Source organism: Acomys russatus, chromosome 2 (genome assembly GCF_903995435.1).
Source record: "Acomys russatus chromosome 2, mAcoRus1.1, whole genome shotgun sequence".
Taxonomy (NCBI): domain Eukaryota; kingdom Metazoa; phylum Chordata; class Mammalia; order Rodentia; family Muridae; genus Acomys; species Acomys russatus.
In genome coordinates this window covers 63046013-63063014 of record NC_067138.1, presented here as the reverse complement: position 1 = coordinate 63063014, position 17002 = coordinate 63046013, and the positions used below count along the sequence as shown (strand labels likewise).

The 17002-nt window shown below is 39.9% G+C and overlaps 1 protein-coding gene across 1 annotated transcript; it reads right to left on the bottom strand.

The window, feature by feature from the left end:
* Positions 1 to 1638: 1638 nt before the first annotated feature.
* Positions 1639 to 2598, bottom strand: LOC127206964 (olfactory receptor 13F1). Its single transcript, XM_051166276.1, has one exon. The coding sequence runs from the start codon at positions 2596 to 2598 to the stop codon at positions 1639 to 1641; it is 960 nt and encodes a 319-aa protein (XP_051022233.1).
* Positions 2599 to 17002: the final 14404 nt, after the last annotated feature.

The window sequence follows — 17002 nt, the reverse complement described above, 5'->3', positions numbered from 1 at the left end:
TAAGGGCATTTGAATTAAGATCATTGGAAGAATTTTACCTCACTGAATCCTTACATGTCTTACTTGCTGTCTTCCTAAATCTATTTATGAGTGACTGAGTTGTTTTTGTGAGTGTTGCCTGGCTCAGGTATGGGCCTCATATAATAGCTTGTTTCCCTCATCCTTTTCTTTTCTTATTCTCTCTCTCTCTCTCTCTCTCTCTCCCTCCCTCCCTCCCTCCCTCCATCCCTCATGTCTTCCTTCTTTTTCCTTTTTTTTTTTTTTTCCTCTGTGTTTTGAGTGAGGATTTCACTATGCAGGCACAGTTGGCTTTATCACCTTTCTGTCTAAACCTCCACAGTGCTGGGATTTCATGAGTTCATCCCTGTGCTGGCCTGATACTTACATGTGATCCTGTCCCCTTTCTTAACCATAAGGCCCACAGGAGACTTGTCTGAGGTAGCAGGAAGTACGATTTCGCAGGATGAAACCATTATTTACATAATTTCAAGGAAGTAACATATATGTCTACTTTATTAATGCCAAGATTCCAGGAGGGTTAAACAAAAAGGAAAACACATTAGTTTGTATCATGGTGACATCTTAGTTTGCAGTTTTGTTCACACATATTAAATATGTTCATGAATGTTTTAGTCAGTATATTTTTATATAAATACAGCACATCATTTAAAATGTAATCAGTATAGTGTAGGGCTTTATCTTTATTAATACCACTTCAAAATTCTCTTGGCTAACAATTCTACATCCTTGTTTTAAAAATTATTTTCAGCAATACTGTGAGTTAAGTCTAAGTCCTTGGACATGAAGCCTAATAAATTCTATTGCGCTAGAAGCACAGGCCAATTATTTAAGACATTAAAATAATATTGTGGGGGAATAGTTGATAAAGTTATTAAGACACTGAAGTATAATATGAGATTATTTTGACATTAGACCCATAATCCAAGATCTCCCATTTTTTACATTTTTATTGCATCTCATAAATAAAATTATAACTGTACAAACCTTACTATAATATGCTTGTTATATCACAGATATTCATCCATTCCTCTACAAATGCAGCCTAAAATAACAGTCACTCAAACTTAGTCTCACCAAATCTGAACAAATAAATTTCATATTTTAATGTTTTAGAAACTAGGAAGAGTACCAGAAAGTGATACTCATTTGATTTTATAAAATATATTATATATTTACATGTACATATGTACACCTTGAGCTATGTAATGCTAACTTAAAATTTATTTTTGCATGCAGAGATAATTTCAAATCACTGAGAAGATATTACTTCAAAATTCTCTGGGCTAACAACTCTATAACCTTGTTTTATTACTTCTTTTCATGGTTATGCCAACCTGGACAGTGAGTTCATTTAGTAGGTCAAATAGAAAAGAACAGATAGTTACATCATCTTTAAGTTCATGCTAATATGCAATAAATGCTAACTACCTTCTGGATAACGTATTTCTAAATAAATGATTCATTGATATAAAACACTTTACAAGGCAAATCAGAATATAGTACATAATAATGAGTTTGTAATTAAAATTAGTGTTTTCTAGGGATGTGGCTTGCATTATTATGCGGTTTTCTCAATAAAGTTGAAGATTTATCTAGGTGAGTGTGCCTTTTCCAATATTACTTGAGCACAGAAGTTATGATAGCACTAAAGGGATTTCTAATCAAGAATTTTTTCACAGCCATTTTAACTTCTTTGTTCCGTAGACTATAGATAATAGGATTTAGCATTGGTGTTAATCCAGCATATATCAGTGCCATAAATTTATCTATTTCCTGTGAGTTTACAGATGAGGGCTTCAGGTACATGGAGAGAGCTGTCCCATAAAACAGAACCACCACAGTCAAGTGGGCTGCACATGTTGAAAAGGCTTTGCTTCGACCATCCACTGAGCTGAACCTCAAAATATTGGATAGGATGAAGGCATAGGAGACACAAATGAGCAGCATTGGCAATGGAAGAAGAAGGATGCTGATCACTAACATAATTAGCTGTACCATGGAAGTGTCTACACAGGCCATTTTCAAGAGAGCCAGAATTTCACAGGTAAAATGATTGATGATGCTATTACCACAGAGAGACAGCTGAATCACAGGTCCAGTTTCCACCAAGGCAGTGAGACAGCCTGTAACCCAGGAGCTACCTGCAACCTGTACACAGAATTTTCTGTTCATAATGATGGGATATCTTAGGGGGTTGCAGATGGCCACATACCTGTCATAAGCCATCATGGAGAGGAGCACACTTTCAGTGGATCCCATGGCAAGAGAGAAGTACATCTGAGAAGCACATCCCGAGAATGAGATGGTGTTTTTCCCCAAAACATAGTTTGCCAGCATAGGAGTAAGAGCAGAAGAGGTATACGAGATGTCCAGAAAGGAGAGATTGCTGAGGAAGAAGTACATGGGAGTGTGCAGATGGGAATCTAGAATAGTGATGGAGATCAGAATAATATTGCCCAGGAAAGTGATCAGGTACATCAGCAGACACAGCACAAATACGGTGACTTCAACTTTGGGATATTGAGAAAATCCTAAGAAGAAAAACACTGTGACAGAGGTCCAATTTCCCTGGACCATTTTATTAAAGTATGTTCATGTATGTTTGTATTAATGGATTACATAGCATATATATGAATCAAATGGTCCTGCTTTAAGTTTTCTCAGTTTTTCCTTTGTGTGAACTTGTGCTTTGTATTTAAGTTCCTCTCTCAATGAGGATAGTATTATAGCAGTGCATGTTTGAACAATCTGTCATTAAAATAATTTAGCTATGAAGTCAACAGATACATGGTGGACTTGTTGCTTTTGCATGTAGGACTTTCTCCTATTAAGTGGAGTGAGAAAAGAATTCGTTAAGTAAGCACCATGAGAGAAGAACAAATGGAACAATATTTTGCTCCCCACTCCTAATTCCAAAACTACACTTGTCTCTGATCTACAAATGAGTATTTACCTTTATGTTACTGAGATGATGTTCTTTTCTTAGCTTGAAATCTTCACCTGATGAAGGGATGCTTTTCAAGTGTGGACGATAGCTGTTGCGTATAAAAGCATCTTGACTTCAGAATGGAGGCTCTGTCCCTCTGAGCTGCATTACAACTGTTTATAACTAGCCTGCTGTCAAGAGAGGTTCTGAAGCTGGGCACTATATGGAATATTCTTCTAAAGGAAAATCTCTAGCTCCCAGGTTCACAGTTATTTCTCTGCTATTCCTAAATGTGTTCAAAAATGATTTGAAGAATCAATAAGTAAAATAATGTAAAGATTTCTGAAGGTAAAAAAGAAATTAGTTGAAGGTCTTGAACATTGAAGAACAAGCCAGAGTTTCCTTTTCAAACCTACGAAAGTGATGAGGGATATTCTCATGGTGAGGGTGCCTAATGTCCTCCTCTGTCATATGTCTATAGTTGCCTTAGTGACTGAGCTACAGAAACATTCTCCAAAGAACCAGCCTGTGGCTCTGAAAGGCAATTTTGTCTATTTGTTGCTTCTGAAAAATTTCCAAATACTGCAGCAAATTAAAGTTGCAAATCTGTCAGTACAGTATTACAAATGCTGAAACTCCAGGGATGATGTCCCATAGATCCAATTATCATCAGTACTTTGCCTAGTCTAATTTTGGTGTTATTCAAACAAGAAATAAACGTGTTTCTACAGTCACTGATTTGAGGATGGAGAGCTTTACTCTTTTTCAAATATGTTATGAATTAAGTCAGGCTAGCTACACTGATGTAAAGGAGAATAGATAATTTCATTTTTCCTCTTTTATGAGACAAGTGGTACTAGATTTGGAGGCATCAAGATAGGTGAACAAGAGCCTAGTAACAGCTCTTCCTGATGATGGCTGAATGAGAAGACTTATGTACACTCTTTATGGAAATTGAAACCTTCACCCGATGAAGGGATGCTTTTCATGTGTGGAGGTTAGCTGCTGGGTATAATAGCATCTTGACTTCAGAACGGGGGTTCTGTCCCTCTGAGCTGCATAACAACTGTTTACATCCAGCCTTCTGTCAAGAGAGGTTCTGAAGTTTGGCATTGTATGGTGGTATGGGAGAAATACACTGCCAATTGTTTGCTGTGAAAATTTAGCTGAATAACTTTATTCTTATTTAATAAATTATACCCATGGCCATTGTTTAGTTTCCTTCACTTATGGAATGCCTCTTCATTTTCAGCCAGAGATAGTTATGCATCCGATCTATTGCCTAAATTCAATATACCACAAACAAAACTAACTAGCATTTGCAATCAAAATGTACCCTTTGGGCCTGGGATCATGTGTGTAATTAACATTTTCTGGAACAAATTGGTGAGTCTCACTGACTTTAGTTTAGTTGTTAAAGGGAAGTGTGAGTATTTCTTAGGGTCATTGTGAGGAAAGAGACACTCTGTAAAGGAAGTGACATAGTATGCAATGTGCAGTTGGTACCTAAATATACTTTTTTTCTATAAACTAGTAGACTTTGACTCCTTATTCTACTTTTATTTTTTTAAATATGTTTTATTAATTCTTTGAGAATTTATTACAATTTATTTTTCCACTTTTTCCTTGGTTTCCCCTCCTCAACGCCCCCCCCCCCCAGACATTCCTCACACCAATACCCAGGCAACATCATATTCTTGTTCTCTCTCTCAAAAAAAACTCTACAAAACAAAAACCAAAATGAAACAAAAATCAAAACAAACAGAAGACTAATAAGACAAAAGTGTCCAAATAAAACAAAACCACACAACAAACAAACAAAGACCCATGGAGTTTATTTTGTGTTGGCCAGCTACTCTCAGGCATGAGTCCTGTCCTGGCATGTGGTTGATGTACCCAGTGACACTCCATTGAAGAAACCATTTTCCCTTTGCCAATGGGTGTCACTTAGGATTATGTCCACTGTGTCTACTTCTTCCAGTGCTGGGACTCTACGTGGCTTGAACCTGTGCAGGTCTTATGCATGCTGCCACAGTCACTGTGGACTCATACGCACATCAGTCCTGTTGTGTCTGGAAAACATCGTTACCTTGGAGTTAGCCATCATTTCTGGCTCTTAGAATCTTTCCATCTCCTCATCCACATAGATCCCTAAGCCTTGAGGGAGGGGCTTTGATAAAGACATCCCGTTTAGGACTGAGTGCTCCAAAGTCTCTCGCTTACTGCATGCTGCACAGTAATGGCTGTCTCTGTTAATCCTCATCTGCTTTAGGAGCATCAGGTGTGGGTTTCATCTGACAGAGCGAGCACCAAATCCAATTCAAAAGTGGTTGGTTACTCTCAAAACATTTGTACCACTATTGTACCCACTCATCGGTTGCAGTTTTATGTCTCAGGGTAATATTGATTATGTTTCTTTTCTAGTATGGGAAGAGAACCTTCCAGTACCATGAACACTTGTTGGTAATGGTGAAGCTTCTAATTGGGTACCAGTTTGATTTTTCCATGCTAATAAAATCAACATAATTGTTAATGGAATAATTATGTGTTGTCCTCAGCAATAAGTCCTTATTATCAGGTTGTAGAACACAGACAATAGCCTTACAATAGCCTTATACAATCTATTTTAATGATAGTTACCTCTACTTCTCTTCCCTAACTCCTCCCTGATCTATCATCACCTCTTTATCCCACAACATTGTGTCCTTACCAATTGATTTCAGTTTGTATTTCCCATAAGTTGATACATGTAGAGGTCATCTGTTAGAGAGTGGTCAACCTACTGTGGCTACACCATTCGAGAAAGCTGCTGGGGATCCAGCTTCTAACATATTTGCCTTTCAGGGGCTGTGGTGAAAGCACACTATGATCTGAATATGAAGTGTTCCTAGGAATTACTCATGTGTTGAGAGCTTGGTCCATAGTTGTTGGTGTTATCTTGAGAAGTTTTGGAAATTTAGGTTATCTACCTGGTAGGGGGTTATAAGTTACCAGAGGTAGACTCTCAGGGGTATCTTGCTTCTGACCTCACCACTCTCTTTTTTTCTGCTCATTGTGAAGTAAACAACTCTCTTTTACTACATAGTTTCTCTGCCTGCTATGAAACAATATAGACTGACTCCTTGGAAACTGGAGCCAGCATTTTAAATTTCTTCCTTTAGATGGCTTATACCAGGTATTTCATAATAAAAAGTAACAAATACACCTGTACAATACATTTTTTTTTATTTTCCTAAGTTAAAGAGGATATTCTGAATGTTCTACAGGATGTTCTAGCAAACATTTATTAGGCCTAGTATCTACTTTAAATGAGTTGCTTCTGCTGAGTAGGAGGGACATACACTTATTATAGCACCAGTTGCTGGAAAACAAGATCCCTTTTGCATTAAATCATTTTAGCTATGCATTGAAACCAATTATCCATATGTGTGGAAGATACATTCTACATCCCTGTATTTTGTTCTACCTTAAATTTGTTCCACTTTAAATTTGTCTTCCTTGTTACTGGTGAAATGGTGGCTGGATTATTGGTTTATACTATGTTTTGTAATAAGTTAGTGGAACTCATTTAACTTTAGTCTTCTTATAATAGATCATTTTTGATTCTTTAGTTCTAGAATGATCCTGTTAGTTTCTTCAAACTCTGCCTAGGTTTTTTTTTTTTTTCCTAAATAGAATTTCTCTATGTATCCCAGTCTTGCCTTGAATTTTGAAATTCATTATGAGTTGCAGGCTGGTTTTAAACCGACGATTTTCCTGACAGCCTCTCAAATACTGGAGTTGCAGGCATGTGTCACCATGCCTGATCATGCTTGTGTTTAGAGTGAGATGACATTATTCTATATTTCATGATGCACAGGATTGATCTCTGAGTAAAATCTAGTCTTCTAATCCACAAAAAGACACCTCTCATATTCATAGCTTCCCTTTTAATTCTGTCTAAATGTAGCTATGTCATATAATCTGATTCATATTGACAGTTGAATAAATTTTCTTACTTTTAATAGCAATTGTGTGAATTTCTTGAGTGTGTGTGTGTGTGTGTATGTATTGTGGTTGATTGAATACATATTTCATTTGCTTTTGAATGCTAATAGTTTGTCTTTCCTTTCATTTCTAGGTCTTTAACATTTCTTTTATCACATCAGATATAACAGTACAATGTTATACAGAAATGGAGATGGTGCATATTCTTTAACTGTTCTTTATTTTAGGAGACTATAGAGCTGACTTTACATCACTGTTATGCTTTAGGTATATCCCTGTAATTAACTAATAATTACAAGATGTGATGGCTAAGTTTGATGGTGAGGCAAGCGAGCTGAAGAGTAGCTTAGCCAGGTGAGATTTCGTTTAGATCAAGCAGCACCCCTCTCTAAAAATTGTACCTAGCAACCTGTTTAGCAATCCAGGACTTCTGCCACACTCCTTGCCTGGGTAGAAGAGAATTAGTTAATACTTGCCTTAAGCAATGGGAATAAACAACTCCTCTTAACAACTCCTCGATAGAGCTTTGTATCTATTCAAATGCAGTGGGCAAGTCTGGCCTAGACTGGTTTTGAGCACACCTGATACTCTAAATGAACTTTTAAGAAGCCCCTCCATTTGCCTATAAATAATTGCATGTGCATATAATTCAAATAAGATGCATTAATGGAAGGGACATGCTAGTGTTAAAATGGTTCTATACAGCTCCATCTGTCAGTCAAAGCAAAGAAGCACCACACTATGCCCCTTGGCAACTGTGGTGGTTTGAACAGATATGGCCCGCATTACCTATTGTGTTTAAATGCTTGGCCCATGGAGAGTGGCACTATTAGGAGTTGTGGCTTTGCTGCAGTTCTACATCCCTGTTGGCCTTGTTGGAGGAAGTGTGCAACTGTGGAGGTGGCTTTGAGTCTATATATGCTCAAACTACATTCAGTGAGACAGTCTATTCCTTGATGCCTGAGGATCAAGAGAGGTCTTTGCTCCTTCTCCAGCACCACGTCTGCCTGTGTGCTGCCATGCTTTGCACCACGTCTGCCTGTGTGCCGCCATGCTTCGCACCACGTCTGCCTGTGTGCCGCCATGCTTCGCACCATGTCTGCCTGTGTGCCGCCATGCTTCGCACCATGTCTGCCTGTGTGCCGCCATGCTTCGCACCATGTCTGCCTGTGTGCCGCCATGCTTCGCACCATGTCTGCCTGTGTGCCGCCATGCTTCGCACCATGTCTGCCTGTGTGCCGCCATGCTTCGCACCATGTCTGCCTGTGTGCCGCCATGCTTCGCACCATGTCTGCCTGTGTGCCGCCATGCTTTGCACCATGTCTGCCTGTGTGCCGCCATGCTTCGCACCATGTCTGCCTGTTTGCCGCCATGCTTTGCACCATGTCTGCCTGTGTGCCGCCAGGCTTTGCATCATGATGATAATGGACTAAACCTCTGAAACTGTAAGCCAGCTCTAATTAAACACTTTCTTTTAAAAGTTGCCTTCTCTATACTATAATACACAGACCCAAAGAAGATAAGTAACCAAGAGGATTCAAGGGAGCATGTTTAAATCTCACCCTGACAGGGAAATAGACAGAGGTAGTGGTTGAAGAAAGGCAACAAGGTGGGAGTGGGAGTGCAAAGAGAAATAAGGGTGGAGATCAGACCTGGGGAGAGCAGGAGGAGGATGAGGCAGGGGAGAACAGAAGGCCTGTAGAGAAAAGAGAAACTGGGCAGGAAATGTGTAGGGGTAAAGATAGAACAAATAGAACAGAAATTGAAGCAATGTCCAACCAATGTCTGGCCCAACCTAAGACCCAAACCATGGGAGAGAGCCAACCTCTGACACTATTAATGATACTCTGCTATATCTGTAGACAGCAGCCTAGCATAATTGTCCTCTGAGAGGCTCCATCCAGCAGTGCTTCAAAATAGATGCTGAGACTCACAGCCAAACATTGGGTGATGTGTTGGGAGTGTTGTGAAAAAAGTGGAGGGAAGGAGAAAAGACCGTGGGGGAGACAGGAGCTCCATAAGAAGACCAACATGACCCACTAACCAGAGGGGCTTGATGAGATTGAAACATCACCCAAGGAGGACTTTGCATAAACGGGACCAAGGATCCTCTATAAAGATGTATCTGATGAGCAGCTCAGGCTTCGTTTGGGTCCTCTAGTTAGGGGAGGGGGACTTTCTCTAACATGGACTTTGTTGCCAGCTTTCTGATCACTTCTCCATAGTGAGACTGTCTTCCCAGGCCACAGGGGAAGAGACCTCACTTGATCCTGATGCAAGTTGATGAGCTGGGGTGGATATTAGAAGTGGGGTGCCCAACATTCTTTACAATGTTGGAACATCATCTTTGACCTTCTGGGCCACTATCTACGCCAGACATATTGGATAGGCAGAAACTATTGAGGACTTGCTTACTCTGTCTTAGCTGAGTTCAGCCATTGACTGTTCAAGCAGTAAACTGTCTCAGTCATATTTTCATTTTAGAAGCTGCTAATCTGCACTTCCAGTTCACTTAGGGATTTAACTTTTATTCCTTCTCAAGTCTCTGATGGGGTTGAAGACTAGATAGTTTAGTCATACAATCAAGTTTAGTTGGCTAAGGAATAAGATCTTTTTAGATCAAGATAGATGATTTAAGTTAATAGAGATGAGATATGATAGATATTGATTTTCATTCAGAAATTTGGACCCAACAAAGTAGGAAGGATGGTTGTTTCAGGCTTGACAAATGGAAATGGCCAAATCACTGTGAATGTAACATTCATATAACTCATGATTGTCTTGTGTTTCTTCCTGCTGTATGTAGTTTGTCTTATTCATGTGTACTAATATGAATGTATATGTTAAAAAGAAACATAATAAAATAATTTTTAAAAGAAGTGGTGCTCCCCTTTTCTGAGGAATAAGGGAGGGGGAGGAGGGGAAAGGAGGGAGTGTGGGACTAGGAGATATGGAGGGATGGGGCTATGACCAGGATGCAAAGTGAATAAATAAATTAATTAGTAAAAAAAGAGCTCTACCACACCACCACCATCACCACCACCACCAAAATAGGGTTGACTTGGTCATGGTGTCTCCTCATAGTAATGGAAAGCCTAAGACAGCAGCCAAACTTTTCCTTCTTTTCAGTTCCTAAAAAGGACACCTAAAACAGCAATTAGGGTCCTTGAATATTCTCCTTCATGTAGCTACCTTTCTAATTTGTGCTGTTGTTTCACATTAAATAAAGATCCCTGTCACTTTGCAATCTATGTAATCTATTTCATTCCTGAATAAGATGTCAAGAACCTTGGCATACCAGGCCCAGACTTCAACCACCCACAACTAATGGGTTGGGAGCCAAGAAGTTAGTACTGCACAGTGCTGAGTGCATCTGTGAGGGCATTTGCTGAGATTTAAATAAACAGGAAGATTTTCCCTGGAATATGGGCAGTGGAATGCAATAGCTGGGGTCTCAGACAAGAGAAAGGAGGAAGAAGGAAGCCTACAGAACAGTTGTCTCTGCTTCCTGGCACCCTGAGGTGATCAACCTCCTCGGAACATCATATTCTGCTTTGCTTCAGGCCCAAAGCAATTCATCTAGTCAACCTTGGACTGAAGACTGAAACAGTACGCCAAAACAAGTAATATCTCCTTTAAAATTGTTTCTCTCAGGTATTTGTCACAGAGGAAAAACCCTGACTAACACAGAAGAGACGGAAGTTAGTCATTTTTGACACATTTCCCAGCTATAACATCTCTGAGCTCTGATGCTCAGTTACACAAGTGTCTCCTAAGTTCTACAATGATTGTTCCCTAAAAGATGCATAGAGCATTGGGATTCCTACTTTATGTGTGTACTTATATAAAGGATGAAATTCTGTTTTCGTATTTAACCATACATGCAACCATGCAAATATCTCTTGCTCAGTTATCTCTACTAATCAGACATGCTCATATTTGCCACTGCTAAACTATAACCCTGAAAGATGAGAATCAAAGGGTGACTATATTAAGGTGTAGTAATTTCATGTTTATACAATAAGTAATTTAATAATTGTGAAAAAATAACAGGTAGTGATTGAGAGTTGAAACTCAGTATTGAGTTGAAAGAACAAATCAGTAAGGAGCATCTAAAATGTGGTCTAGTTGGTAATTTAAAAGAATCAGAGCCCCCAATGGCTGCTCCGAGAAGCCATCTTGGTCCTTCTTGGAGCTCTCAGCAGCCACCTTTGTCACCTGCCTCCTCCTCCATGGCAGACTCTGGCAGCTTTCTCATTAGAGTCCTTGAATTTGATTTCTTTCTCGCTTACTGCATCGGACCACCAGTGTACCTCATGTTGTCAGACCCAGCAGTGGACATCAGCTCCGAGATGACCACCAGGGACTTGAAGGAGAAGAAGGAACTTTGAGGAGGAAGCAGAAAATGAAAGAGACACAGCTGCTAATGGGAAAAATAGGAAACAGGAGGCTGACAGTGAAGTAGATAAAGAAGAGGAAGAAGGTGGGGAGGAAGAGGACAGAGATGAAGATGAGGGAACTGAGGCTCTTACAGGCAAGCGGGTAGCTGAAGATGCTGAGGATGATGATGTTGACACCAAGAAACCAAGAAGCAGAAGACTGATGACTAATCACCAAAAAGGAAAAGCCAAATATAAGGCCACCATGATCTATTTACCTTCCACTTCCAGTCTCAGAATTTAAGCGTGGTCACCTTAGAGAAGCATGACCACCCGCCCCACAGTGGGCAGTGACACCCACAGATGACATGCGCTCTCCACCATCCCACCAAAGCCACAGCATGAATTTGCAGCAGAGGAGGAAAAAAGAACCAAAACTTCCCAGGCCCTGCTTTTTTTCTTAAAAATACTTTAAAAGGAAAAATTGTTTGTATTTTTATTTACATTTTATATTTTTCTGCATATTAGGAGTCAGCCATTTTTAATGATAAAGGGTGACCAAACGTGCCTTCAGAGAGTTCTCTGCCCTACTTCTGACTCCACTTGGGGTGTGGCCATGTTCATTATACTCTCAAAGGAGAAAAAACAAACCTTGTAAAACAACAACAACAAAACAATCGTATCCAAGCATCCCAGCAACTTTTTCCATGTATGTCCTTAGCTGTACTTTAAGCAGTTGGTTTGTCTGACATGGTTAAAAAGGCCAAAGATAAAAGATTCCCTGCCCTCTTTTTTTTTTTTTTGTCTATGGCGTTGCTGTTTATTATTTTTTTCGCCTATTTGATGTATGTGTGAAACAATGTCCAACAATAAACTGGAATTTTATTTTATTGAGTTGTTCTAGCAACAGCAGCAAAACACAAACCAAAGAACCAGAAAGATTAAGTTCAGTGAATTATAGTGATGAGCAGTGAAGACATGAATCTGTTGTCTTGTTTGCTTCTGCATTGAGAGCTCAAAGAAAGCCCGGTTTGTACACAGTGGATCTGTGTATGTGCATGTGTTTGTGTGTATAAGTGTGTGTTTGTGTGTGTGTGTGTGTGTGTGTGTGTGTTCGAGAGATGGAATAAGAGAAAGGTTGGGAAGAAGCACTAACATGGTTTAAAAAGCTAATGAATTAAGATTTTCCTAGCAGAACTATGCTGCTGCTTACAGCCTGTCCATGGTGTAGCTTTATAAGTGTAAAAGATGCAGAGCTCAGTTTAGTCTAGGGCTCTCTTGAAAGAGATGACATTGAAGAAGTAGATGGCATAGAAACATCAATGCTTGTCCTTGGGTAACACTCAGTGTGAATTGCAGTGCAAGCCAGAAGTTCTCACAGAGGCTGTCTGGTTAGGGTGCTCCTTTAGTTTATTGAACCTTGGTGTAGCGCAACCAACACTTCTAGTATTTCTACTTTATTGTCCTCTATTCCCCAAACAACATCAAAATCCCAAGCAAACAAATGAATAGAGAGACTTCCCAAGTAATCTCAAACAAACCATTTTATCAACAGGTACCATTTTTAAATTATTGTTCTAATTATAAGAGATGAGAAGATCATAGATGCATAATCCTTCCCTTAGCATCTTGCCAGTCTAACCAGGAAATACAATGTGATGAAAGGAGCTCTTGTGAGCTGTGGGGGTGGGTGAGCAGCCTTTGCTGTGGTCTGGGAAAGCTTTCTACCAACCATTACTAAAGACCCACAACCACAGTTGATCCTGGAAAGTCCGTAACAGCAGACCAATGAGTGGCGGAAATAAATGCCCTCCAGGCAAGAAGAATAGCATTCATTGAAACTTGCATTTCAAAATATTACTTAGCATTTGGGAAAAGGTAAGTAGCTCTGTAAGGCTGCAAGATTAAATGCAAAAGAGGAAGTGGTCAGTGTTAAAGCTGGAGTTTGCATGTGGCATAGTGTCTTTGATTTGTGTCAACTTTTAGGGGCTAAACAGGGTCCAACAGGAAAACAATTATCATCAATACAGTTGACTTTTTCAATAAGTCACTTTGCTGTGACTGAGAAAAGGGATCAGGAAATGAGGCAAAGCTGAAGTTGAAACTTTCAAAGTAACTAGAAAGAGCCTGGGTTCTGGGAGGGTCAGAGTTTTGTGTACGGCTTGGGTCATATCATCATCTGCTGCTTACTGCTCAGTATAACTCAGTTTGAGCACTTAGAGTAACACAGTTGAGCATAACTTGAGAAGATTTTAAAAAACATTAAAATAATGTCTCACCCAAGATTATAATGTGGCCTCCCTTTCCTTATGTGAATTCCAGCTTTTTTGCATTAGGACTCCCTCAAAAATAATCTTATCTTAACTTACTAGTCTCTTCAAGGGTCTTATCTTCAAATATGGTTACCTTCTGAGATATTAGGGCCAAGACTTCAGCAAATGAACTCTGATATACAAAGCTAAGGTTGTATAAGATACTGTGCTCACCTGGTACAAGCACATTAAAACATTTTTTTCAGGTACATAGCCAGGGCCTTGTAGAAAGGGCAGCATCTTGGATTCAGGGAAAGTTTTAGGTTATTTGAACATGGCCACCAATTCACACTGATGTGCTACTGAGTAATGAACTTGCTTCCTTCCTTCTTTGCTTGCTCTGTCTGTCTGTCTATCTGTCTGTCTGTCTCTCTCTGGTAGTGTCTAAAAAACAAAGTCAATTAACTGGAGCCCAAAGAAATAAAACAAAAATAGGTATATTCCAGAACCAGGAATAGGAAGCAATGCCAAGGAGTTTGCAAACCATGGGAATGAGAACCAAATTCTGGTGGAAAGTAATGGATGGGGAAGTAGGTATTTGAGTGAAAAGAGGAACCAAAGACATGGGAGAATATGAATAGAAAAGGTGGACTGAATCCATGTAGACAACTTGGGTTACATGATGCCCCCTTTGCAGATCAGATGTGTTGATCAAAACAACATTACATTGGCTGGAGTGCAGTTCTGAAAACACATGCCTATGTATAATATTCAGTACAGCTCTATACTACTGAATATTGATAATCATAATTTTAACTAGTCCATGGCTTCTTTTTAAAAATGTGTTCACACACACACACACAAGTTCAGTCTGCATAATCTTACCTGTATGTATATGATCTCACCATTTTGGTATTTGGTAACCAACTCAGGGGGTTCTTCCTTGGAGAAGGCATTTTTCCCACTTTCAGCTGTATAGAAATTTTAATCCAGCAACATCATTGCCCTGGCAAGGGATCACATCCAGAGACCTTTTAGGTCTATGAAATATAGCTGGAATGCAGATACACTCTGGGTTACGTTATGATCTGGCCGTAATACAGAATTGCCCTTAGTACACAGCTTTAATCCAAAATAATGAAGGTAGGATAAGTTTATAGGAAATAGTGGTCATGTTTGAAAGTGATGTCTAATTCAGGGGCAGACAAAATGATGAATCAGAGAAAGATTTGACAGAATGAGTCAGAGACAGGATACACCTAATTCTCATGAGAAAAAGACAGGAAAGAAAAGCCACTTAAGGGCAGCTCAGAAAGAGCTGAGAGTTTTTGTCTTTAACCAGGACAATTTATAGAGATAGGTTGCAGAGAGAATAAGCTAGTTACAGGTGAAGACAGAATGGAGAATAAGAATGAGCCAGAAGATTAAAACATACTGCCAGAATTAATTTGAGGCCAGACAGAGCAATTCATTCAGAAGTTTGAATCAGGCAGTGTGGATAGGAGTTTGTGCCAGAACAGCTGAGTTGAACTAGCCAGAGAGAGTTTGGAAAGAGCTAGAAAGGCTGGGAAATGACTCTCATCTCATCCCCTTATCTGAGGAAATAAATACATTTTCACTCAGAATTCTCCAGTTACCCCTATTTTTTTGTCTAGCGTTGAGACCCCACAAGCTTTCCTCCTTTCGTGTTAGCATGTCCATTGGTGTCATTGTTTTTCAGGTCTTGTTTAGGCAGCCATATTCATGGATATGCCTTCTCTGCCATTTATAGGAGACATAGCTTCACAGTGAACTTTCTGTTCTTCTGGCTCTTACAATCCTTCTGCCTCTCTTCTGCAATGAATCCTGAACCTCACCTGTAGGAGCTGTGTTTTAGATGTGTCTATTGGGGCTGTGTATCACAGGAGCCATGTGTCATCTGCATTTTAATCAGTTGTTGTTTTCAATAGTGGTCTCCATCTGTTTCAAAGAGAACAGATGAGGGATGGCGGCTATACTTATTTGTGGGTATAAGAACAAATATTTAGAATGTAATTAGGAATTATGCTTGCTGGTTTGGTAAAGTGGAACTTCTAGGTTCACATCCAAGGTCTATTTCACTTGCCCCAGGTAGCTGACTAGGTTTCCAGCACCAGGCATGGGTTCCCTTATGTTAAGCAAGCCTCAGAGTCAGGTCCAACAGAGAGCTTCTGGTTACCACGAGGGTATGCATGACACGATTGCATCCATAGGTTCTTAGTGCCATGCTTGTCATTGTTGATTTTTCACTGGCATCATAGGTGTGTAGGATTACTGTTTGCTTCTCTCCCTTGGAAACTACTCTTCAGGGAGGAGGATCTCAGGTCATACAGCTGTGATCTTCCACGTTCTGTGTCTGAAGTGTGTGGTGCATAGGGACCTTCTTTCCACCTCTGGGAGACAATTCAAGGGCAATAGCAAGATTTTATGAACAGCGATATCCTATAATGCTTGGGGGTCTCTTGGACAACTCCAAACAACAACTCAAAAACCAACAAAGCAAAAGAGGCATAACAAGGCCTGAGGTTTGGGTTTTGCTACCTAGTCTATGGTCCTTAGGAATAAAATTGTCAGCCTAGATGTTATGTGTTATACATAATTTTAGGGAGGTAGATAATAATATGATTGCATGTTTTTTCAGACATTCTTACTGTTATTTACTTTTACTAGTCAATTATTCATTCACTTATTTATTTTTTTAAATCCCAAGCCCAGTATTCCTTCTCTCTTCCTAGTTCTTCCCTCCCATCTTACCTCTCATCTCTCTCTCTCTCTCTCTCTCTCTCTCTCTCTCTCTCTCTCTCTCTCTCCCTCCCATTCACTCCTGCTCCATCTCTCTTCAGAAAAGGGCAAGCATCTCATGGATATCAACCAGCCATGGCATCTGTAAGCCTAGGCATTTCCTCTTCTATTAAGGCTAGATGAGACAAGTCAGTATAGGGAAAGGGTCCCAAAAGCAGGCAACAGAGTCAGACACAGCCCCTGCTTCCACTGCTAGGAGTCCCATAAGAAGACCAAGCTACAGACCTGTAACATGTATGCAGAGGGCCTAGGTCAGTTCCATGCAGGGTTCCTGGTTGGTGGTTCAGTCTCTGTGAGCCCCTATGAGCACAAGTTAGTGAGGTTCCTTGTGGTATCCTTGACTCCTCTGGCTCCTATTATCCTTCCTTTCCTTCATCTACAGGATTCCGCAAGCTCCACCTAATGTTTGGCAGTGGGTTTCTGCATTGTTTCATTTAGTTGCTGTGTGAAGCCTCTTTGATGACAATTGAACTAGGCACCAATCTATGAGTATAGCAGAATACCATTAGGAATCATTTCATTGACTTTTTGGTCATTCATGTTTGGTTCTATCCTAGGTGCCTGGGCTACTCAGCCTCTGGTTCCTGGCCCTCCAGGCAGTATCAGAATTGGGCTTT